The sequence below is a fragment of the Pseudophryne corroboree genome, chromosome 9 (genome assembly GCF_028390025.1).
Source record: "Pseudophryne corroboree isolate aPseCor3 chromosome 9, aPseCor3.hap2, whole genome shotgun sequence".
Lineage (NCBI taxonomy): Eukaryota > Metazoa > Chordata > Amphibia > Anura > Myobatrachidae > Pseudophryne > Pseudophryne corroboree.
In genome coordinates, this window is record NC_086452.1 from 174226770 (window position 1) to 174253653 (window position 26884).

The 26884-nt window shown below is 46.1% G+C and overlaps 1 protein-coding gene across 3 annotated transcripts in view; it reads right to left on the reverse strand.

Annotated features, from left to right (window-relative positions):
* The window catches only part of SH3GLB1 (SH3 domain containing GRB2 like, endophilin B1), a 168715-nt gene that overhangs the window by 16665 nt on the left and 125166 nt on the right, over positions 1–26884 (reverse strand). For all 3 annotated transcript variants that reach the window (XM_063939959.1, XM_063939960.1, XM_063939961.1), the window contains one exon: positions 25992–26092. In XM_063939959.1, coding sequence (XP_063796029.1) covers positions 25992–26092 — 101 coding nt within the window. The remainder of the gene's footprint in view (positions 1–25991; positions 26093–26884) is intronic.

Below are 26884 nucleotides of genomic sequence, written 5' to 3' on the forward strand. Positions count from 1 at the left end.
CTGCAGTCTCTTGTCTGGAGATTCCCACTCTTTTTCATCATGAGAGGAGGGAAATTTACCTCAGCTTTCTTCCCCTTAAACATGTGTACCCTTGTATCAGGGACAGATGAGTCATCAGTGATATGCAAATCATCTTTTATTACAATAATCATATATTGAATACTTTTCTGCCATTTTGGCTGTAACTTTGCATTATCGTAGTCGACACTGGAGTCAGACTCCATGTCGATATCCGTGTCTATTATTTTGGATAGTGATCATTGAGAGACTCTGAAGGTCTCTGCGACATAGGGACAGACATGGGTAGATTCCCTGTCTGTTCTCTAATCTTTTGTACAATAAATTCACCTTAGCACTTACACATATCCAAACAGGTGTCGGCGTTGTCGACGGAGACACCCCTCACACACATTTGCTCCATCTCCTCCTTAGGGGAGCCTTTTACCTCAGACATGTCGACACACATGTACCGACACACCACACACTCAGGGAATGCTCATCTGAAGACAATTCCCCCATAAGGCCCTTTGGGGAGAGAGAGAGAGAGAGAGAGAGAGAGAGAGAGAGAGAGAGAGAGAGAGAGAGAGAGAGAGAGAGTGAGAGAGTATGCCAGCACACACCCCAGCGCTATTAACCCAGGAATAACACAGTAACTTAATGTTAATCCAGTAGCTGCTGTTTATATTGATTTTTGCGCCTAATTATGTGCCCCCCCCCCCTCTCTTTTTACCCTCTTCTACCGTGTAACTGCAGGGGAGAGGCTGGGGAGCTTCCTCTCAGCGGTGCTGTGGACAAAAAACATGGCGCTGGTGAGTGCTGAGGAAGAAGCCCCGCCCCCTCAACGGCGGGCTTCTGTCCCGCTTAAATATACATTTACTTGGCGGGGGCTCATACATATATACAGTGCCCAACTGTATATATGCTAAACTTTTGCCAAAAAGGTCCCAATTGCTGCCCAGGGCGCCCCCCCCCCCCTGCAACCTTACAGTGACCGGAGTATGTGAGGTGTGTGTGGGAGCAATGGCGCACAGCTGCAGTGCTGTGCGCTACCTCAGGAGTCTTCTGCCGCCGATTTCGAAGTCTTCTTGCTTCTTATGCTCACCCGGCTTCTGTCTTCCGGCTCTGCGAGGGGGACGGCGGCGCGGCTCTGGGATCGGACGACGAGGGTGAGATCCTGTGTACGATCCCTCTGGAGCTAATGGTGTCCAGTAGCCTAAGAAGCAGGACCTATCTTCAGAGAGTAGGGCTGCTTCTCTCCCCTCAGTCCCACGATGCGGGGAGTCTGTTGCCAGCAGAGCTCCCTGAAAATAAAAAACCTAACAAAATACTTTCTTACAGCAAGCTCAGGAGAGCTCACTGAACAGCACCCAGCTCGTCCGGGCACAGATTCAAACTGAGGTCTGGAGGAGGGACATAGAGGGAGGAGCCAGAGCACACCAGAATCTAAATTCTTTCTTAAAGTGCCCATGTCTCCTGCGGAGCCCGTCTATTCCCCATGGTCCTTACGGAGTCCCCAGCATCCACTAGGACGTTAGAGAAAAATACTTACAATCCCCGCTCCTGCTTCCCGACCGCTGCTGCCCCCCGTCTCCGGCCGCCGGCGCTGCTCCTCTGATCTATGGGAGAGACGTCATGACGTCTCTCCCATAGCACCACAGACACTAGAGGTCAATTATGACCCCCTAGTGTCTATGTGCCGCTCCCACAATGCAGTGCGGTGTGCGACGACTTCATCGCTCACCGCACAGCACTGCATCTACCGAGCACCGGGGGGCACCAGTAGAAGATCTTGCCACGGCGGCGGCGCCCTCTGGAAAGTGGCGCCCCGGGCAAAAAATCCTGCGTGCCTGTAGCAAGAACCGCTACTGGACATTATTAGGTGGGTTTACAATTTCTGGACTGGTCGAAGCTCATGTGTTCATGCTTCAACAAAACCTCTGACTGTTTCAAAGTTTCAGGAAATGCTTCAAGACACACCTGAGCTATTGTATAACACTGACGGAACTTGTAGAAAATTGAGTTCCCAATGCTCAGACAAAAGCCTGCTGAGGAAGGAGGGAGAGCCTCCACCCCTGCTCTTATGTGCTGCATGCATAACAGATCACCATGTAATGCAGATGCCACTGGATAGCAACTTATTATCCACTTTGTAACAAAGCATAGCCCCAACTGTGTGGAGTTTGTATTTTCTCTCCATGCTTGCGTGGGTTACCTAAAGGGTATTCCCGTTTCCTTGCACAATTCAAAAATATACTGGGAGGTTAATTGGCTCCCAATAAAAATTAACCCTAGTGTGAATGTATGTGTGTACACATGTGGTATGGAATATACACTGCTCAAAAAAAAAGGGAACACTTAAACAACACAATGTAACTCCAAGTCAATCACACTTCTGTGAAATCAAACTGTCCACTTAGGAAGCAACACTGATTGACAATCAATTTAACATGCTGTTGTGCAAATGGAATAGACAACAGGTGGAAATTATAGGCAATTAGCAAGACACCACCAATAAAGGAGTTGTTCTGCAGGTGGTGACCACAGACCACTTCTCAGCTCCTATGCTTTCTGGCTGATGTTTTGGTTACTTTTGAAAGCTGGCGGTGCTTTCACTCTAGTGGTAGCATGAGACGGGGTCTACAACCCACACAAGTGGCTCAGGTAGTGCAGCTCATCCAGGATGGCACATCAATGCGAGCTGTGGCAAGAAGGTTTGCTGTGTCTGTCAGCGTTGTGTCCAGAGCATGGAGGCGCTACCAGGAGACAGGCCAGTACATCAGGAGACGTGGAGGAGGCTGTAGGAGGGCAACAACCCAGCAGCAGGACCGCTACCTCCGCCTTTGTGCAAGGAGGAACAGGAGGAGCACTGCCAGAGCCCTGCAAAATGACCTCCAGCAAGCCACAAATGTGCATGTGTCTACTCAAACGATCAGAAACAGACTCCATGAGGGTGGTATGAGGGCCCGACGTCCACAGGTGGGGGTTGTGCTTACAGCCCAACACAGTGCAGGACGTTTGGCATTTGCCAGAGAACACCAAGATTGGCAAATTCGCCACTGGCGCCCTGTGCTCTTCACAGATGAAAGCAGGTTCTCACTGAGCACATGTGACAGACGTGACAGAGTCTGGAGACGCCAAGGAGAACGTTCTGCTGCCTGCAACATCCTCCAGCATGACCGGTTTGGCAGTGGGTCAGTAATGGTGTGGGGTGGCATTTCTTTGGGGGGCCGCACAGCCCTCCATGTGCTCGCCAGAGGTAGCCTGACTGCCATTAGGTACCGAGATGAGATCCTCAGACCCCTTGTGAGACCATATGCTTGTGCGGTTGGCCCTGGGTTCCTCCTAATGCAAGACAATGCTAGACCTCATGTGGCTGGAGTGTGTCAGCAGTTCCTGCAAGACGAAGGCATTGATGCTATGGACTGGCCCGCCCGTTCCAAAGACCTGAATCCAATTGAGCACATCTGGGACATCATGTCTCGCTCGATCCACCAAGCCACGTTGCACCACAGACTGTCCAGGAGTTGGCGGATGCTTTAGTCCAGGTCTGGGAGGAGATCCCTCAGGAGACCATCCGCCACCTCATCAGGAGCATGCCCAGGCGTTGTAGGGAGGTCATACAGGCACGTGGATGCCACACACACACACTACTGAGCCTCATTTTGACTTGTTTTAAGGACATTACATCAAAGTTGGATCAGTCTGTAGTGCAGAGGTTCTCAAACTCGGTCCTCGGGGGCACAGACAGTGCATGTTTTGCAGGTAACCCAGCAGGTGCACAGGTGTATTAATTACTCACTGACATTTTAAAAGGTCCACAGGTGGAGCTAATTATTTCACTTGCGATTCTGTGAGGAGACCTGCAAAACATGCACTGTGTGTGCCCCCGAGGACAGAGTTTAAGAACCTCTGCTGTAGTGTGTTTTTCCACTTTAATTTTGAGTGTGACTCCAAATCCAGACCTCCATGGGTTAATAAATTTGATTTTCATTGATCATTTTTGTGTGATTTTGTTGTCAGCACATTCAACTATGTAAAGAACAAAGTATTTAATAAGAATATTTCATTCATTCAGATCTAGGATGTGTTATTTTAGTGTTCCCTTTATTTTTTTGAACAGTGTATATTGTAATTTTTACTGGGACAGGGACTGATGTGAATGGCAATGTATTTTCTGTAAAGTGCTGCAGCATCCGTGCCTGCTATATAAATAACTGGAAATAAATAATAAAGCAGAGAGCAAGTCCTTTCAGAACACAGAGCCAGGGCCAAAAGTGAAGGCTTGCTGGCACCCAAAGTGACTCACAATCTGGCAACATACACTAAAAGGTATTATTAGTTTATATGCGTGAAGTCATCTTAAATAAACAGACCTGTGAGATAGAAGTAGTACTGCAATTCATCTTAATGCTTCATAATACCTGTAGCTGTTGTGTCTGCTAATCACTATATCCATTAGAAGCAGCAAATCGTCAAATTGTTTAAAGATGTGTACACACTGGCCGATATATTGGCCGTTCTATTGAACGGTCGATATATCGCAAGTCCGTCGGCCAGTGTGTTCGACCGATATGTCTGAATGCCGTCGTTCACGGACATATCGCGTTGGCCCTGCAGCACAGCTGACAGCCAATATATCTAACGGTATATTGGCACATCGTGCTGTGTGTACAGGTGGTCAGTCAACTGCCCGTACACTTGCTGCAGATGCCGGTGGTGATTGACAGCGCAACTGGACGGGCACATGTAAATGCCTGCCCAGTTCGTGATGTCAGGTCCAACAGATCGGGCAGTGTGTATGCACAACACACCGCCAGGTCCGTCTGTAGATATATCTGCAGGTCAATCGAGCCCACAGTATCCCAGGAAACAGATGTAGGAAATAGAAAATAAAAAATTTCCTCCTGTTAAAGGCTGCTAGGGCCATCTGAGGTCCGACACCACACACCAGGACTCTATTGGTCGAACAGAATCCAGGGCATTGTGTCTCAACCACAATAAAAAAGGAAGCACAGTGGAAGGATTCACAGGCCCTCCCTGTGACACCTAGCATCTCAGCACATCCTCCACCATGTGACTGCACTGCGGCCAACAGACTGGGCTGTGGGAGGAGGACAGACACGGTGGAGAGGGAGCTCAATGTGCCCGTGCTGGCAGAGGGATCTCATCATCATGTTGGCCCAGGCCCAAATTACAGCTCTCCTGGACCAGCTGATGGGCATGGCCAGGATAGTGAGGACTTGGGACCCACTCCCCAGTGGTGGGTGGTGAGGTGGTGCAATTGGCTCCAGTGAAGTCCAGTTAAAGTGCTCTTGACCAGGATGTCTTGTAACCGCAGCTACACGCAGAGCCCTGCAGCCCAGAACAGCGTTTGGGAACTCTGCATACATAGTAATAGCGATACTACTGGGGTATGCGGCTGCTACACTGGCTTGGGATGTCACACCCCCACTACCATGCTGGGCATGATCAGATGGACAGTTGACAGAGCAGTTGACTCCATGAAGGCTGCTGGAGCTCTCTAAATGAAAAGTAGCCATAGCAGATTTATTGCATCATTCCCAGTAAGAAAACACTTGGATACCCTCTCTGTGTTAGTGAACCCCAGCAGCAACACTATAAAAGTATCCAGAGGCCTATATCACTGGCTCAGGTCAGACCACCAGCATCTTCTCCACTTCATTATCTACAACATCCCCTCTGCCTTAACCACACAAACCACTTGACTGTAATTCCACCCATCAGGAACCTAAAAACCAGTTTATGTTCCCATCATGACTTGCTTTCCCAGCATGGGATGCAGTCAATTTACCTACAATCATATCCCGATGGTCAAAACACAGAAAACCATTGACAGACGGTCAAAATACAGACATGGTCAAAATACAGACATTTAAAATGTCGACATGTCAAAAAGCTGACAAGTTTTTCAGGATTTTTTCATTGCAACCGACTTGTTCATACTTTATCATCCCAGTGGACCTGGAGGGGGAATATAATAGCGTGCCCGAAGCATGGCGAGGGGACACGGTACAATTACGTCGATGTACACAGAAAAACAATGAAAAACGTGTGTCGACTTTTTGACCTGTCGACAATTTAAATGCCGGTATTTTGACCTTATTGGTATTTTAAATGTCGGTATTTTGACCGTCGGTATTTTATACTAAACCCCCCAGCATAGTAAGGCCATTTATTGCCCTTCTGTCTTCTTTACACCATTGTCATACAGTATCTAACACTGTGCCCTATGCTTACCTTCATCTGTCTCCCCCACAGGTTACCAGACCCTCTTTCATACCTTGTCTCAGGTCTGCTGTCTTGCCAGATATCTGCCCTATCTATCTTTATCTTGACTTGCCTCATATATTCCCCTTACAGTTTCCCCATGTATTGCCTAATATCTGCTCTGTGTATTGCCCCCTCTATCCACTGCTGTTTTCTATGACTTACGACTAGTCGACCCCACCCCGCAACACTGGTCACACCCCTTGTGGCAGCACGCAATATGCCAGTCATAAATTTCAGCTTCAGGCCCATGTGGACCATAATCTGGCACTGTCTCCAGAGTCTACCTGGTGTCATAGACCGTAGTTTCCATCATTACAGTCCATATTTAAGATATCCATGGAGTCCAGGTGGTTAAATCACAGTTATAACAAAGAGACTGAGTTACTAATTAAGTCACCTGTGTTCAAGTGTGAATAAATATAAAACCTGGACAGTAATGGCGGAGTTTGGCCACCTCTGCCATAAACATTTAAAAGTGTCCTTAAATGTTCCTTATCGGAAACACTCGCCTTGATCCGGGTGGCAACTGGGTTCACAAGTGGGAGAGAAATATACGTTATGGTAAGAACTTACCGTTGATAACGGTATTTCTCCTATGTCCACAGGATAACAATGAGATATGATGGAGTGACAGCAGATTGGCACCAAACGATCACAAGCTTTATGGCCTCCCAGAATGCACCAGGCTCGTCCATATAATCCCGCCCACTGACTCAGTCAAATCAGTTGTTTCCAAAGCATTTAGGCAGGAGCATTATGTAGAACCCTATTCAGGCGAAAAACACACATGCACACTCTCCCATGCAAAAAGGGAAGAGTTTAGTGAGTATAAAGATTCTCAAATCAGGTGCGTCAGGGTGGGATCCCTGTGGAAACCTGTGGACATAGGAGAAATACCGTTATCAACGGTAAGTTCTTACCATAACGTATATTTCTCCGGCAGGGTCCACAGGTTATCCACAGGATAACAATGGGATTTCCCAAAGCAATTTTTTTTTTGAATAGAGTTTTTTTATTCAACAAGAATGAACTCAATACAGACATTTCAGTTTACACTGGGAGCTTCAATTGTTGTTATACAATATAGTCATGCATAGATCCTACTCAAACAATATGTGCATATGCGTGGTATAACAAGTGGTCGCGGATCCATATGATGTCTACCCACAGATAACAGCTTCTCTGAAGTCTGCAAGCAAGGTTAAAACACATACTAGCATTTTTTGTTTTCTCCCGAAAATACTTAGGTAAACCCCCCCAACTATGCCCGAAAAAAAAAAAAAAATATGGAGAGCAATAACCATAAATAAAACAGACCAAAACAACACCAGCAAGCCTAGATTCCTGCAGTCGTGCGAGATGAGGTGCATTATCCCTACAGTGTAGAATACGGGAGAAGAGCCTGGCTCGTCCCCGCGGGTCCCGAATAGCCGGGCCGCCGTGAAAGGCATACGACAATTTAAGTTAAGTTATAAATCTTTAAATTCTAAGGGCAGGGGAGGAGTATGTAGAGTTAATCCAGGAGGACCATATCTTCTCGTGTTTAGAAAGGGCATTATTTTTCATATAGATGTACCGATCCTTCAATACTGTGTCATTCACAAGGGCTTTAAATGCGGACATCTTAGGGGAGTGTGAAGCCATCCATGTCCGTGCAATGCACACCTTGGCGAGGGCGCATATGCTGCGAGCATACAAGTCCCCCCACTTAGTCCCAGGGTCAGTTCCCCCTACTCCCAGAATGCAAAATCCTGGAGTCAGCATGCCTCTCGGCATCCCCGTGTGTTCCAGAATCGACCCGACCCAAGCCCAGAACGCCTGCAAGGGTGGACACTCCCACACCAGGTGCCAGAATGATCCGTCAGCGGTCCCGCACTTAGGACAGGCGGCGGCGCCGCCGGCCCCAAATCTGGCCAGCCTGTTCGGAGTCATATATGACCTATGCAATATAAAAAGTTGGATTTGTTGGAAACGTAGTGATTTGGTGACTTGGCTCGGGTTCCCCAGTGCCACCTCCCAGTCCTCCACATCCATGGGGCCCACGTCACATTCCCGAAGGTTCGAGAGCGGGTCAGAGTGAATTGTTTTTAGAAGGTACGAGTAAGTGAAGGAGATCACCCTGACCTGACCCAATGAGCATAGAAAGGTCTTTTTAGGGAAATGGAGAAGCACCGGGGTGGAATCCCCGAACTGTGATTGTAAAGCGTGCCTGAGCTGTAAAAATCTATAAAAGTAAGAGTTCGGGAGACCAAACTCTTCCTTTAGTTGCTGAAAGGACTTCATTGTACCATTGTTGTACAACTGGAAAATGGAAGTTACTGAGTACGGGGCCCACACCACCACCCCCTCCAGAGACCCCAGTTCATGGAGTGATGCGGAGTGCCGAAGGGGAGTATCCGGGTCCATACTATCATACCCGAGCATATATGTATCAGAGCCATCCAGATCTTCATGGCCTGAAAAACAATAGGAGGGGACAGCCGAGAGGCGCTCCCCCCCACTAGAATCTGTGTCGGAGAAAGGTCCGGGTAGTAACATTGGAGAAACGCCCAGCACAGACCGGCCTCCTCTCCTCCCCGCAACCAGATACCGATGTGTGCCAGCTGGGCCGCATAGTAGTATAATTGGAAGTGAGGCAAGGCCAAGCCGCCATCAACTTTTTGTCTAGTGAGGGTATTTAACTTTATTCTAGGCCTTTTATTGGCCCATATCAGAGATGATAGTATACCGTCTAATTTCTTAAAGTCCCAAAGCAATTTTTAGTGGTGGGGATGCTCCTGATTAATAGGAGAACCTTACGCCTGAATTGAGCATCATGAGAGACAAAGATATCCCAGGCATAATGTCTGATTAAATGTGTTTATTGGAAGCCATGTGGCTACCTAACATATCTGTTCTGCTCAAGCACAATATTGTGCTACCCATGAAATACCTTCCTTACATGTAAAGTGAGCAGAGACATTAGCCGGGACAGGGAGATCAGCTTAAGAATATGCTTCTGAAATAGTCATTCGAAGCCATTTTGCTAGAGTCTGTTTAGTAGCAGGCCATCTCCTCTTGTAAAAACCGTAGAGGATGAAAAGAGAATTTGTCTTTCTAATGGCACTGGTATGATTCATGTAGATGCTTAAATGCCCGGACTGCGTCCAGTGACGCATCTCCCGCAGAAAAATCCTGATTCCTGAAAAACCGGGACCATAATATCTTCATTAAGGTGGAATATAGATCACCCCTTAGGAAGATACCGAGAACTACTTTATCTGAATAACATCAGAAAAGGAGATTAGCCTAACAGTGCTCCTAAATCTGACTCTTCTAGCTGATGCCATAGTCAGCCGAACGAGAACTTTAGCTGTCAACCATTTAAAATCCACTTCACTTAGTGGTTTAAACAGAGCAACTTGACAGGCTTTGAGGATTAGATTTAGATTCCCTGACCCTGTATTAGGAAAAAGGGAAGGTTGAATGCGCAGCATTCCCTGGGAAAAAGTGCGCACATCCTGCAATTTGGCATTTTTCTTTTGGAACCATACATACAGTCAATGCTGACAATTGTATTTCCAAGGAAGCCACCGCTAAACCTTTATCTATTCCTGTTTGAAGGAATGCTAAAACCCTGGAAACTCTGCAAGATTTCGGGTCCATACCTTCATTGCACCAATGCATATAATCTTGCCATATTTGGTGATAAATATGAGTCAAGGAAGTTTTTCCTTGCTCTGAGCATTTGTGAGAATCCTCTGGACCTCAGTATATAGATTTCTAGAGCCATGCCATCAAAACAGTTGATCCAGATATCTGTGATAATCAAGGACCCTGTCTTAGTCTGGGCGTACAGGAAACAGAAAAGGTATTCAACATTTTCTGCGGATCCGTGTACCAACGCCTTCTGGGCCAAGCCGGGGCTTATTAGGATCCCGGCATCTTTGTTGTATTTTCCCTCACTATCCTGAGTAGCAGGATGATTTGAGAAACACATAATAGAAATAAAATTCCCATTAAAAAGACATCCACAAAGATCACTTTCTTTGTTCCTGACCAGATTATGGCTTTTGCTGTTCAGATGGGACACCATGAGAATTATCTCTGGCCAAGCCCATTTGTCTACCCGAGTCTGACACTACTATAGGGTGTAAAGCCCATTCATTTACCTGAATGGCGTGTCGACTGAGAAATCAGCTCTTCAGTTTAGGACTCCCGGATATCTTGTTCCGAGGTAACTACTTTCTGCAAACTCGAATTCAGTATAGCCCCACCGTGAGTTATGTTACAGAACCGATCCCATTTACGAACCGCCCGTGCCTCTGCAGACAAGTTATTTGTATGTTTGTAGATGACACAGAACCTTTCCTGTATTTGTGTCAGGATAGGAAGGCAGTCAAGGTATGGCAATTTTCTTAACCTCTACTAACAGAGATGAATTGCCATAATCATTTTGGTAAATACTCTGGGGCTGTGGCTAACCCAAAGGGTAAGGCCTAACTGAAATTTTGATGAAGGATGGTAAACCTTGAAATAACACTGATGGACAGTGTTATAGGAGCCTGAGGGTAAGATTCCTGACTTAACCAGGAATACCATATAATATATCGGCTCCCCACCGAACTATGGAGTTGCCTCCAAGAAACCGTGTTACCCAAACTTCTCTGTTTTTGAACTTTACAATGGGGGAGGGATTGTTTTTGACCCAGGTGAAAATAACCCCCCCCCCCCATAGTGCATGGGTTACTGGAATGACTATTCCTGACAAAACATTTTCTGAATTGCTTCATGCCAATCCCTCACCTACGCCTCTATCCGAGATGGGCTGAGACCGATACCTTTTAGGAGAATGATTCCAGAAAGGAAAGTATAACCTTAGATGCCTGGGTGCAAGAAGTGGTATTTCTATCTGTAGATTGCTATCAATCTGTGCAAACTGAAGAAGTCGGCCCCTTATCCTTCTGGAATCCGCCAGAAGGAGATCCACACCATCATGCTGATGGCCTCTGGTTTGGAAGCTGGCCTCTGGTTGCCTTTGCTTCTTTGCCTTACCAAACTTATTGTATTGGGGCCGTTACGTTCCTTTACGACCGACAAGACCGAACCAGACCCCTATATTTGGGGTTATATGTGGAAGGGAAAGTAACCTTCTTGGAGTCTGTTTCTGACTCCGGAATAACTGTTAACTCAAACAAACTTCCAGCCGAGGCAAAAATTTCTAGAACCTTCTTAGATTCTGAATCAGCTTCCCATGTATGTGAACCAAGCTGTTGTTGAACAGCGATTGTTATGCTGATGCCCTAGAACATTAGTGTCCATATGAGCTATATGAGATTCTTACTCCCTTGCAGGCGCTAAAACCTGTCTTCCAGTACCTCAGCCCAATGCACCTACAGCACCTTGTATTTCAAGGTGGTCTCCCAAGAACTTAACCAGGCCGAACACTGCTTAGCTTCCAAAATCTAGTGAGATTGGGCCTATCCAGTGTGGTGTAGCCGTAGACTGCAAGGTGAAGTCCTGTCTGGCCTTATGACTGCCCCAGACAAAGACAATATGTCTTATTCTTATGATGGCAGAGGCCCTATAGATTCTTGCATTATCCAATGATATGCATCTCTATTTTGGGAGGCACTTCCCTATTTTAAACATTCCCTAGCTTGAAAAAGATATTGATCTCCCATTTACTGGGCATTCTACTTTATTGGGTGTAACCCAAACCTTTTTCCTGAATTCTGCCCTCGTGCAGAGGCCCTTTTGGTACGTTTAAATAGAAGTGCCTTTTTTTTTTTCTTACCCCAGGCTCTGCTGCCTCTATTGACAGACTAGCCTATTTTTGCTCTCATTTATTCAGCTTATTTATTTTGCTGATATTTTTTACCTGTACTTCGTTTGCCCAATAACAACATATGAGTGTTTCTGTCAGTGTATGCTACCCTTAGACATGTATAAATACTCGACACCTTCACAGTGTACTACACAATTTGTGACTGTGATCACTGTTCTCTAAAGTGATGTGTGTGACCCTTCCCATGCACCTGCATTAAGGATCAGAAGTATCAACCGACAAACTATTATTAAGTCAGCATCACACTAGCAGTCAGTCACATATTATACACACACATATCATATATATATATATATATATATACACACACACACACACACACACACACACACACACACACATACATACATCACATGAGCAGATTATCAACTACGAACACATCTCAAGCATGTAGGAGTACATATTACTGAACTCTGTTCTATACAGATCTTTAAAGTATTCAGACGCATTGCGAAGAAAACCACAGTATTGTACATAACACTCATATGCAATGGGCACTAAAGTAACTATTCATACTAACAAAAGTAGATAGAAATTTAGTGCTGTATAACCCGTACTCCGTAGAGTGGGATACAGGGAAACTTACCCCACTTCCAGGATCGATCAATACATTAGCGAACGCTGAGTGGATCCAGACGCTACTAGTGTACACTGCCGCTCCGGTCATTTATTTTTGTGGACACAGACGCTCAGTGAACGTTAGTGCATGCAGACGCTCATGTCTGCGACCTAGTCTCTTAGCGGTAAACTTTAGTGTATACAGACGCAGCGGCCTATGCTGCGACCGAGTCCCCTCGTGGTAGCGTCTGAGACGTAAGTGAGGCAATCAGTTCATGGCGGGAGATGCACGGTAACTGGTCATGAACTGGGGGGAGGGGCGACCAGGAAAGCATCTGACTCCCCACTGCTGACATCAACCATAGGGATCGCAGCCTCAACTAATCCTGGCGCCTTATGATCCCTAAAGCCTAGCGCTAGAGCACCCGTGGTGGTGGCGCGCCAGCTACTGTTTGGTAGTCTCCTCCCAAAACAGTGCGGCTGTGTCCGTATTCCCCTTCTAAGCGGAACCGATGCCTTACCTTCTTCCCGCGCTCCGGCCACAGCCTGGTAACGTCTGCTGGACCTGCTAGTAACATCTGACACAGACGCCCGTCGAGACAGCACTTGTACCGTGGGTAAGCGTTGTTGCGACCCGGCTGAGAGTTGTTGGAGCGACTCTTTCCAATATGCGTGTAAGACGCCGTTAGGAAAGAAAGATCACTCAAAAAACATAGAAAGACTATAAAAATAAATCAAATAAAGCTCAGGGCTGCCAAAACACAGCAGCCCTGTGACCATGGTCCGGCTCCTGCCGCACCAAAACAAGAAACCGATTTGTATTTCTCCTATGTCCACAGGCTTCCACAGGTATCGCACCTTGACGCACCTGATTTGAGAATCTTTATACTCACCAAACTCTTCCCTTTTTGCATGGGAGAGTGTGCATGTGTGTTTTTCGCCTGAATAGGGTTCTACATAATGCTCCTGCCTAAATGCTTTGGAAACAACTGATTTGACTGAGTCAGTGGGCGGGATTATATGGACGAGCCTGGTGTATTCTGGGAGGCCAGAAAGCTTGTGATCGTTTGGTGCCAATCTGCTGTCGCGCCATCATATCCCATTGTTATCCTGTGGATAACCTGTGGACCCTGCCGGAGAAAATAGCACTCTCCAGTGTAATATGTTGGTATAATTCAAATGATAAGCACTCCACCGTAAACCCAACAAAGTGCACAGGTACCAACAGTTTAATTAGAGCTTATCTGTGTAACGGGGTATCCTATTAGCAGCACAATTTTTTTCAGCTGAAACAAACAAACAGGCTTTTATCGAGATCCGTGCTTAAAATCTAAGCAATCTGACTAGACTGCTTAGACGTTAAGCACGGATCTCGAGTGTATGCCCCCCAGCGATAGCGATGCGCACTATCGCCGGTGCTAGATTGGCCTGCATGCAGGTACAATCTAGAACATCGCTCATTTCACCCGCTGGGTGAAATAAGTGCCCCCCCTCCTCGCTCAGCACACATCGCGCTGTGCTGAGCGGGGGGAAGAGATGTGCGCTGAGCGATCTGTGACAGATCGCTCAGCACAAATCTGTCTAGTGTGTACTGCCCTTTAGCCTGTTGGTCATTATCAGGCTAACCAATTATAGCCCTTTTTTCGGCCGAAAAATTTTCCTGTTTGAGTTTTTGTGAAAAAATGGGTCTCTAAGGACTGGTTATTGGGGAATTTGCTTCCCCAATATGTGGTGGCTTGTCAGGGCTAATTAGATAGTCCCCGGGAGAACCATTAGCCGTGGTAATTTACCATGGCTAATTGGATGCCTCTTAAATAATTTCTGAATTTACTTCCACAAATCCATGGTGAACGTTATGCATTGAACCCCCCCCACCCCCCCCCCCAAAAAAAATCCCGAACATAATGTAACCCACAAAGTGTACAAGTGAATAATAAGATTTTAAACCTACCGGTAAATCTTTTTCTCGTAGTCCGTAGAGGATGCTGGGGACTCCGTAAGGACCATGGGGATAGACGGGCTCCGCAGGAGACATGGGCACTTTAAGAAAGACTTTAGATCTGGGTGTGCTCCTCCCTCTATGCCCCTCCTCCAGACCTCAGTTAGAGAAACTGTGCCCAGAGGAGACGGACCGTACGAGGAAAGGATCTTTGTTAATCCAAGGGCAAGATTCATACCAGCCACACCAATCACACCGTATAACTTGTGATAAACTACCCAGTTAACAGTATGAAACAACATAGCATCAGTTCAAAACCGATGCAACTAAAACATAATCCTTATTTAAGCAATAACTATATACAAGTATTGCAGAAGTAGTCCGCACTTGGGACGTGCGCCCAGCATCCTCTACGGACTACGAGAAAAAGATTTACCGGTAGGTTTAAAATCTTATTTTCTTTTACGTCCTAGAGGATGCTGGGGACTCCGTAAGGACCATGGGGATTATACCAAAGCTCCCAAACGGGCGGGAGAGTGCGGATGACTCTGCAGCACCGACTGAGCAAATAGGAGGTCCTCCTCAGCCAGGGTATCAAACTTATAGAACTTTGCAAAGGAGTTTGACCCAGACCAAGTAGCAGCTCGGCACAGCTGTACTGCCGAGACCCCTCGGGCAGCCGCCCAAGAAGAGCCCACCTTCCTAGTGGAATGGGCTTTTACTGATCTAGGCAGCGGCAATCCAGCCGCAGAATGAGCCTGCTGAATCGTGTTACAGATCCAGCGAGTAATAGTTTGCTTTGAAGCAGGAGCACCCAGCTTGTTGGATGCATACAGGATAAACAGCGACTCCGTTTTCCTGACTCTAGCCGTTCTGGCTACATAAACCTTCAAAGCCCTGACCACTTCTAGTAACTCGGAATCCTCCAAGTCACGCGTAGCCACAGGCACCACAATAAGTTGGTTCATATGAAAGGATGAAACCACTTTTGGCAGGAATTGAGGACGGGTCTGCAATTCCGCTCTATCCATATGGAAAACCAGATAGGGGCTTTTATGTGACAAAGCCGCCAATTCCGACACTCGCCTAGCCGAAGCCAAGGCTAATAACATGACCACCTTCCAAGTGAGATATTTTAACTCTACCGTTTTAAGTGGTTCAAACCAGTGTGACTTAAGGAAACTTAACACCACGTTAAGGTCCCAAGGCTCCATCGGAGGTACAAAAAGGAGGATGAAAATGCAGCACTCCCTTCACAAAAGTCTGAACTTCTGGGAGAGAAGCCAATTCTTTTTGAAAGAAAATGGATAGGGCCGAAATCTGAACCTTAATGGAGCCTAATTTTAGGCCCAAATTCACTCCAGTTTGTAGGAAGTGAAGGAAACGGCCCAGATGGAATTCTTCCGTAGGAGCACTCCTGGCCTCACACAAAGAAACATATTTTCGCCATATACGGTGATAATGTGTAGAAGTCATGTTCTTCCTAGCCTTTATCAGCGTAGGAATGACCTCATCCGGAATGCCTTTTTCCGCTAGGATCTGGCGTTCAACCGCCATGTCGTCAAACGCAGCCGCGGTAAGTCTTGGAACAGACATGGCCCCTGTTGCAACAGGTCCCGTTTTAGAGAAAGAGGCCACGGATCTTCTGTAAGCATTTCCTGCAGATCCGGATACCAGGTCCTTCGTGGCCAATCTGGAACAACGAGGATTGGTCTCACTCCTCTTTTCCTTATTATTCTCAACACCTTGGGTATGAGAGGAAGAGGAGGAAATACAGAGACTGACTGGAAAACCCACGGTGTCACTAGGGCATCTACCGCTACTGCCTGAGGGTCTCTTGACCTGGCGCAATACCTCTGTAGCTTTTTGTTGAGGCGGGACGCCATCATCTCTATCTGTGGCAATCCCCACGACTTGCAATCTGTGCGAAAACTTCCTGATGAAGTCCCCACTCTCCAGGATGTAGGTCGTGTCTGCTGAGGAAGTCTGCTTCCCAGTTGTCCACTCCCGGAATGAACACTGCTGACAGTGCGCTTACATGATTCTCCACCCAGCGAAGAATTCTGGTGGCTTCCGCCATCGCCACTCTGCTCCTTGTGCCGCCTTGGCCGTTTACTTGAGCTACTGCGGTGACGTCTGATTGGATCAGAACTGGTTGGTCGCAAAGTAAAGTCTCCGCTTGACGTAGGGAGTTGTATATGGCCCTTAGTTCCAAGATGTTGATGTGAAGACAAGTCTCTTGACTTGACCAAAGAGCTTGGCAATTTCTTCCCTGTGTGACTGCTCCCCAACCTCGGAGGCTCGCGTCCGTGGTCACCAGGATCCAGTCCTGAATGCCGAACCTGCGGCCCTCTAGAAGGTGAGCACTCTGCAGCCACCACAGGAGATATATCCTGGCCCTGGGGGATAGGGTGATCAACTGATGAATCTGTAGATGTGACCTGGACCACTTGTCCAGTAGGTCCCATTGGAAAGTCCTCGCATGGAACCTGCCGAAGGGAATGGCCTCGTATGATGCCACCATTTTTCCCAGGACTCGACTGCAGTGATGCACTGACACCTGTCTTGGTTTCAACAGGTTTCTGACCACAGTCATGAGTACCTGGGCCTTCTCTATCTGAAGGTAAACCCATTTCTGGTCCGTATCCAGAATCATACCCAAGAAGGGCAGACGAGTCATAGGAACCAACTGTGACTTCGGGATATTGAGAATCCAGCCGTGTTGCTGTGACACCTTCAGCGAAAGTGACACGCTGTTCAACAACTGCTCTTTTTATCTCGCCCTTATTAGGAGATCATCCAAGTATGGGATAATTGTGACTCCTTGCTTGCGTAGGAGCACCATCATTTCCGCCAATTACCCTGAAATTGGTAATGACAATACTGTACCGCAATTCTCAGGTACGCCTGATGGGGTGGATAAATGGGAACATGAAGGTATGCAGCCTTTATGTCTAGATACACCATAAAATCTCCCCCTTCCAGGCTGGCGATGATCGCTCCGAGCGATTCCATTTTTCATTTGAACCTTTTCAAGTATAGGTTCAGAGATTTTAATTTAAAATAGGTCTGACCGAACCGTCCGGTTTCGGGACTACAGCCAAGGTTGAGTAATATCCCCTTCCTTGTTGCAGGAGGGGAACCTTGAGCACCACCTGTTGGAGATACAATGTGTGAATTGTATTTAATATTATCTCCCTTTCTGGGGGAGAAGCTGGTAGGTCCGATAAGGAAAACAGGCGAGGAGGCACCTCTTCGAATTCCAGCTCGTAACCCTGAGATTTATCGCCCAGGGATCCACCTGTGAGTGAATTCAGATGTGGCTGAAGAGTCGAAGACATGCTCCCACTGGGGCGGACTCCCTTAGCGGAGCCCCAGCGTCATGCGGTGGATTTAGTAGAGGCCGGGGAGGACTTCTGTTCCTGGGAACTAGCTGTGCCCTGTGCCATTACCTCTGGTAAGAAAGGACGCTCCTCGTACTATCTTGTTTTTCTGCGACCGAAAGGACTGCATTTGATAATGTCGTGCTTTCTTAGGCTGTGAGGGAATATAAGGCAAAAGATCAGAATTACCAGCTATAGCTGTGGAGACCAGGTCCGAGAGCCCTTCTCCACACAATTCCTCAGCCTTGTAAGGTAAAACCTCCATATGCCTCTTTTAGTCGGCATCACCTGTCCATTGCATGTTCCACAGGACACGTCTAGCAGAAATAGACATAGCGTTGACTCTAGAACCCAGTAGACCAATGTCTCTTTGGGCATGTCTTATATATAAGACAGCATCTTTTATATATATATATATATTTTCAATGTAGGGTCTGGCACTCCTAAGGCAAATACTTATCTGCAGCCTGTGCCATCATAAGGGAATAAATATACACGAAAAGGATGCGGCACTCCAGGCTTAAATAATTTCACAGCAAGATGGTATTATGCAGCAACGTTTCAGTAGACAGACCTACTGTCGTCAGGCTTTAATAAAGAATAAAAACAAAGTACATACCTTTATAGTCACCCCATGTGCATTCTCGCCAGCTCGTCCCGGGACCACTCACCCGCCGAGCCGCATAAAACATGACGTCATCGTCAAGCGACGGCGCCGTGCAATAGACACCCATCACCATAACAACCAAGATCGCATGCAGTAAACAGTATTGCTGGCTGAAAAAGTGTGATAAATAGTAAACAGCTACATATTTGTAATTCACTTTTTTTCTTCCATTACCTTAACATAATAACTGCTAAAATGCTACACACAATCGTAACTAATAGTTAATTGTACGTGCTGTTTTGCGATTACCACTAGCGAATCTCACCATATATATTATTTCAAAAAACATGAATAAGAAACCATTTCATTGAGGCCTCTAGGGTATATTACACCCAACCGTACTATCCATTTTGTTCCTAATTGTACTAGTTTTGCCCCTCTATTGCCTCCTCTCATATCACCCAGGACACAGTTGACCATCCGCAATGCTTGGGACACAGGTGATCGTGAACAACCCGTAGCCCGGCATTTCGTTCAATTCAAACACCCAGTACATAGCATAAAATACAGAATGATAGACTGTGTCCTGGGTGATATGAGAGGAGGCAATAGAGGGGCAAAACTAGTACAATTAGAAACAAAATGGATAGTACGGTTGGGTGTAATATACCCTAGAGGCCTCAATGAAATGGTTTCTTATTCATGTTTTTTGAAATATATATGGTGAGATTCGCTAGTGGTAATCGCAAAACAGCACGTACAATTAACTATTAGTTACGATTGTGTGTAGCATTTTAGCAGTTATTATGTTAAGGTAATGGAAGAAAAAAAGTGAATTACAAATATGTAGCTGTTTACTATTTATCACACTTTTTCAGCCAGCAATACTGTTTACTGCATGCGATCTTGGTTGTTATGGTGATGGGTGTCTATTGCACGGCGCCGTCGCTTGACGATGACGTCATGTTTTATGCGGCTCGGCGGGTGAGTGGTCCCGGGACGAGCTGGCGGGAATGCACATGGGGTGACTATAAAGGTATGTACTTTGTTTTTATTCTTTATTAAAGCCTGACGACAGTAGGTGTGTCTACTGAAACGTTGCTGCATAATACCATCTTGCTGTGAAATTATTTAAGCCTGGAGTGCCGCATCCTTTTCGTGTATGTGTGTATGTATATATATATATATATATATATATATATATATATATATATATATATATATATATATATATATATATATATACATACATACATACATAAATACATACACACACATATATATACACATATATATATATATATATATATATATATATATATATATATATATATATATATATATATATAGCAAGCACAAGGTGGTGCGGCACTCCAATGATTCACAAAGGCAGAGGATTTTAAATAGCAACGTTTCAATGCCCGTTTATTTAAAATGGCATTTTCGTCAGGTATATAACAAAGCAAGAGACAGCTTACCTTAAATACAAAATATCACCCATCGTGGCGCGAACACCGCAGCGGGACTGCACGCCCGGTGGCCGCGCAGAGAAATGACGTCATGCCGTTCTAAAACAGAAACGTGCAGCGTCATGTGAAAGAGCCCATCACCATGGTAACAGTACACAATATCAAGACGGCTGAAATAGCAATAATATAGACATTTGTAGGAGTATGGATATGCCGCAGATTAGACAAACGCCAGGCACAGGAATCTAATAAGACAACTTAGATTGTTAAATAAGTAATAATAAATGACAGTTAAATGTTACTAGCCAGCACACTAATCCCAGAATATTCATTAAGGCCCTTCGGTGACAGAGTGCCTAGACGAAAAATCGTCTGGAGATTCCCGCTCTTTTTCTTCATGAGAGGAGGAAAATTTACATCAGCTTTCTTCCCCTTAAACATGTGTACCCTCGTGTCAGGGACAGATGAGTCATCAGTGATATGCAAAACATCTTTTATTACAATAATCATATATTGAATACTTTTCTGCCAGTTTTGGCTGTAACTTTGCATTATCGTAGTCGACACTGGAGTCAGACTCCGTGTCGGTATTAGTGTCTATTATTTTGGATAGTGGGCGTTTTGAGACTCTGAAGGTCCCTGCGACATAGGGACAGACATGGGTAGATTCCCTGTCTGTTCTCTAATCTTTTGTGCAATAAAATTACCTCAGCACTTAATTCCACATATCCAGTCAGGTGTTGTCGATGGAGACACCACACACACACATTTGCTCCATCTCCTTCTTAGGAGAGCCTTTTACCTCAGACATGTCGACACGCGTACCGACACCACACACTCAGGGAAGCCTCTTATCTAAAGACAGTTCCCCCATAAGGCCCTTTGGAGAGAGAGAGAGAGAGAGAGAGAGAGAGAGAGAGAGAGAGAGAGAGAGAGAGAGAGAGAGAATGCCAGCACACACCCCAGCGCTATATGACCCAGGAAAAAAACACAGTAATTTAATGTTTTACCCAGTAGCGCTGTTATATATTATCTGCGCCGAATTATGTGCCCCCCCTCTTCTTTAAAACCCTCTTTTCTACCGTGGTATAAGCAGGGGAGAGTCCGGGGAGCTTCCTCTCAGCGGTGCTGTGGAGAAAAAATGGCGCTGTGAGTGCTGAGGGAGAAGCCCCGCCCCCTCGACGGCGGGCTTCTGTCCCGCTCAAATATACTGTACACTGGCGGGGGCTCTTTATATATACAGTGGTTAGCTGTATATATCCTGTTGCCAGAAAAGAGGTTTACATGCTGCCCAGGGCCCCCCCCCCCCCTGCGCCCTGCACCCTTACAGTGACTGCCGTGTGTGAGGTGTATGGGAGCAATGACGCACAGCTGCAGTGCTGTGCGTTACCTCAGTGAAGATCATGAAGTCTTCTGCCGCCTCTGAAGGCTTCTTTTCTTCTTATACTCACCCAGCTTCTATCTTCCGGCTCTGCGAGGGGGACGGCAGCGCGGCTCCGGGACGAACTCCAGGGTGAGACCTGTGTTCTGACTCCCTCTGGAGCTAATGGTGTCCAGTAGCCTAAGAAGCAGAGCCTTGAAACTCACAGAAGTAGGTCTGCTTCTCTCCCCTCGGTCCCTCGATGCAGGGAGTCTGTTGCCAGCAGTGCTCCCTGAACATAAAAAAACCTAACAAATATACTTTCTGACAGGAAACTCAGTAGAGCTCCCTGAAATGCACCCTATCTCCTCTGGGCACAGTAGTAAACTGAGGTCTGGAGGAGGGGCATAGAGGGAGGAGCCAGTGCACACCCAGATCTAAAGTCTTTCTTAAAGTGCCCATGTCTCCTGCGGAGCCCGTCTATCCCCATGGTCCTTACGGAGTCCCCAGCATCCTCTAAGACGTAAGAGGAAAAGTGTTATTTTTTCACCCATCGTTTAACCCTAAACACATCCAATTTATCACACTTTTTGTATACCATTTCATCCTTACTGTATTTGTTAAAATAGGCTCATCCTCAAGTAGACAATGGGGTCGATTCAATTCGGCAACTTATGAATAGCGCCGGGAATTAGCTCCCGACGCTATTCAATTCAGCTCCAGTTAAGTCGGCGATGGCCCGTTCTCGCCGACTTAACAGGTAGTTTTGTCGGGAGAACGGGCATTCTCCGACTTAACTACCAGCGGCGATGCTGATTCCCGACAGAATCAACCTCACGCCGGCTGCGCGGCAGCACTTTTGTCGGTTTTCTTCTCTCACCCCCCGGGGATGAGAGAAGAATTCCCGACAATTGCCGGTAACTAGCAGCTGAATTGAATAGCGTCGAGAGCTAATTCTCGGCGCTATTCATAAGTTGCCGAATTGAATCGACCCCATTGTTTTATTTTGCACAAAATGGTCTTTTCTTTTTTTCCCAAAAAAATTTCCTCTCATATGCCTCCGGAGACCCCTGCAGAATGATTAAAAACACCCACAAGATTGCCACTGGTGGTGACACTACTGTATCACTAATGAAGGGAGAATCCATGTAATTTCTAAGGTTATTCGATCCTAATTGAACCACTGTTACCTACTGACACTGCATCATTCTCTGAAGCCAAACGGGTAGGAGTGTGGGGTGGTCGCTTATTAAGCACAGATTAATTTAGGTAAAAACTGAGACACACTGGTTTATTCACTACTAACATCAACAATCGTCAGGAAGCAGAAAAACAGGAGAACCTCTCCTCTCCTGACCTCTCCCCAGTATCCAGAGGTCTCTCCACATGTAAGTCTGAGTGCTCTCTGAAGCTCAACATTAACAAAGCCGAACTCATCATCTCCTCCCCCCTAACAGAGTCTCCACCCTCACCCCAATCTGTCCATTACTACTGACATCACCATAATCACTTCTGTCCCCCAACTCCACTGTCGGGGTGTAACCCTGGACTCCACCCCCCCAACCCACACACACACACACACACACATTCAATTCCTACCTTAATCCTGACGGTTCTAGCTACGCCAGCTTTGCTCACGTCAGGCCATTCCTCTCTCAGAATGCTACCAAACGGATTATCAACTCACTAATCATTTCTCGGCTCAACTATTGCAACCTTCTCCTCAATGGGTTCCCACATTCCTATCTCATTCCCCTCCGATCTGTTCTCAATGCTGGCTCTAGACTCATCTACCACTCCCGCCGTTCTACATCCACTACTCCCCTTTGCCAAAACCTGCAGACACACTCCTATTCACCTACAGAATCCTCTTCAAGCTCCTCACCCTCACACAGTGGAGGATTCAGGGGAAGGGCACCTGCCTGCAACATACACGGGCAGCAGTGACAGGAGAGGGCTGCACTGGGAGCCGGGATGTTTGCGCTGTGGGACACCTCTCTCAATGGTATTGCCCCTCACAACCTCTCCCCAGTGCCAGCTCCTGCTGGCAGCTTCTCCCCAAGACCTACTGCATCCATCCCCACAGCCCTGTCTCACCCGCAGCCACTGTGTTCCATCTCCGCAGTCCTCTTCCCTCACATTGCTTATAGCTATACCCAATTGCCTTCCCTGTCACCCACTTACCCCATGTCACCCACTGCCTTTTCCCGCCACCCACTGCCTCGCACTGTCACCCTACACTTTACCCTGTCACCCACTGCCTTTCCCCATCACTCACTGCCTCTCCACCTCCCACTATCTCTCCCCATTACCTTTCTCCCCTTTTACCCACTGGCTCTCCTTGACCTTCTAAGTCACCTACTTTCTCCCCTTGTCACCTATTAGCTGTAGTCATCCACTGCCTCCCCATCACCCATTCCCTGGCATCACCAACTGCCTCTCACTGTCACCTTCTGCCTCTGTCTCCAACAACAGTATATCTCTTCAGCACACTCTGCGTCACTATCTCCCCATCACCCTCTGCCTCTTTAAGGCATCATCTACTCCCTGTCATACGAATACGCCATTCCCTTTGAGGTCATGCCCTCCGTTGAGAGTCCACGCCCATTTCCTCCTTCCATCCTCCTTCCTTTGTCATGGTTGGTTCAGGATCCGCCCCTGCCCGCATATATAATGCCCTCTCCAACTCCACTGCTCCCTATATAACCAGCCTCATCTCCTTACATACTTCTTCCCATCCTCTCCAGTCAGCCAATGACTGTTGCCTCTCCTCTACCCTGGTTACAGCATCTCCCGCTCAAATCCAAGATTTTGCCTCTGCACACCCACCACCCCCTTCACTGGAACAAGCTCTATCGGGCTCTCCCCGACCCTGCATAGCTTCAAACGCGCACTGAAAACTCACCTGTTCATCTAAGCGTACCCTTCCACCACTTAACCTGGTCATCAGGTCACTCACTAAATCCTGTCCTAAGGTCTCCATTCACATGCTCCTGCCCTCATATCATCAGTCAGCCTTCCCTATATTGTAAGCTCCAGGGAGCAGGATTCTCCTCCTTCCTGTTCTCGCAGCCCCCTTCTCCAGCACTTCAATGACAACATTCACCTACTCAGTGACCATATATCCCACAATTCCTCTAGCTCATAGCCGTTTGCCTCTTCTAGTGGCTCTACTTCTGCTATTCGTGATGTCAGTATTGGAGACATGTTCCAGCCTTCACTGATTACTCCCTCAACTCAGCTAGCTTCCCAGTTGTATTGTATATTGAGTATTGTGTTGCTAATTGGTACCTGTGCTCTGTTTATGTCTTGGATACTGTAAGGTTATGCAATGTTCTGTGTACCCTGTACTGACCTACTTTTGCCGTATATGTACGGTGCTGTAGACCACTTGTGACGCCTTATAAATAAAATGTCATGAGAGAGAGAGAGAGAGAAAGGGGATATTTTTCACAACCCATAAGTAAACGCCCAGTAGGGCTGATTTATTGTGTTACTCACAGATGGAAATTTGACTTCCCTTTTTCAGTCAGTTAAAAAGAATTAGGGAAACCACTAAGCAGAAGAATGTGTGGCATATGCAGTACAGCAAGTTTTTTCCCTATAATTACCAGTAACAGCCCATATTCTGGGCCATCTTCATTTCCACATGTTCCTACAGCACTTTTATAGTCCATTATATTACCATTTATGATTTATGCGGTGCTGGAGACAGTACTCCAAACCTTCAACTTAGACTCCTCTATTTTACTACTGTCCGATTCAGACTCCGCAGCCTTGGATTTATGTGCCCTCCAAACACAACATGCTAACAGCTGCAAAGCTTACAATGCATTAAGTAGAATATCTGACGATTGGTGTGCAAGCTGGTACAGGGTAGTGTCCTGTCTATATCTAGGAAATCTTGATAAATTATGCCTAGCCAAATGCTTAGATTTAGTTGGATGCATGAGCATCACATCAAAGAGAGGTTCAAACGAAAGCAGAGACTTCCTCCATCAGTTGTACAGGATGCACACATTATTTTGTTAATCTTTCACAAAAAATCTTTTTCATTATTCCATCTGTAGTGGATTGTAGCACTATTATTCTGTTTTATTGTGTAGTTGGCTATCCACCCACAGCTTGCTTGAACCCATCTTAATATTTAATAGAGATAATCGCATTCTTTGTTTAATTTTTTTCCTTTTCTTTTTTATCATGTACTGTCGGGGGACCCAGCACTTTCCACTCCTTAGTCTGTGGCACCATGCTTACTCCTTACTAGCATTATGATACACCTCTGAAATGTGAAGCCCTGATCTCATTAGTATTCTAGATATATGTAGAGGACACTATCTCCAACGTGATCAGCACAGATCTCCTGAAATCCTTGACTACTTCAAAACTGGGTACTTCCTAAACAAGGAGGAGATTAAATGAATATAAAAAGATACTGAGACCCAAGTCAAATCTTAAAACTAACGAGAATGTGGTTTTGTAGTGGTATTTTCTTCTCTGTAGCAATGCTTACATCAACACGCACCAAAATTGTTAAAAGTTTTTAGTACAAAATACCTGCCAAGTTGTTTCTGAAGGTCCAGCATATATTGATAACACTGTGCGAAATAGGTCATCTGGGCTTCTACAAAGTCATTCAGACAGCGGAGATGATGTGCCTGTATTGGAAAACATAGAATGGCAGCATTGTAATTATTATTGTTATATGGCACACACAAGACTGTCTTAACTGTACAAACGTTATGGGCATACACAAAGCGGGCACTCTGTCCACTGGTTTTTGACATTGCACAGTCAACAAATGGACTATTTCCTTCAACTGATGAAATTCCACTTTTATACCTTAGGGGTCTATGTACTAAGACTTGGATAGTCAAAGTGGAGAGTGATAAATGAACAGCCAATCAGCTCCTAACTGCCATGTCACAGGCTGTCTAAAAAATTACAGGAGCTGATTGGCTGGTAATTTATCTCAATTCACTTCAATGATACTAAACTGTGTAGAGTGATTAATTCAGACAAGGATGTTGAGTCTCTACAGAATGACTTGTTTAAACTGGAGGTTTGGACAGACAAAAGGAGAATGGAGGTTCAATTTAGAAAAATGTAAAGTTATGCACCTTGGGACTAAGAACAATTGGACAGTCTATAAATTAAATGGGGAAAATATACGGGAAACGGTAGTTAAAAAAGATATGGGGTTGCTCATTGATAATGGACTTAGTAGCAGTTCCCAATGTCAAATCATTAGTACTACGGCCACACCTTGAATATTGTGTACATATCTTGGAGCCTGAAACGGTTCAGAGGAGAGCCACCAAACTGATCAAGGGGTTAGAGGCACTGGACTATGAGGAAAGTCTTACTAGGCTAGATATGTTTTCACTCAAAAAGAGGCGGCTGAGAGGGGACATTATTGCCCATACAAGGATCTATCAGGTGATTTGTTT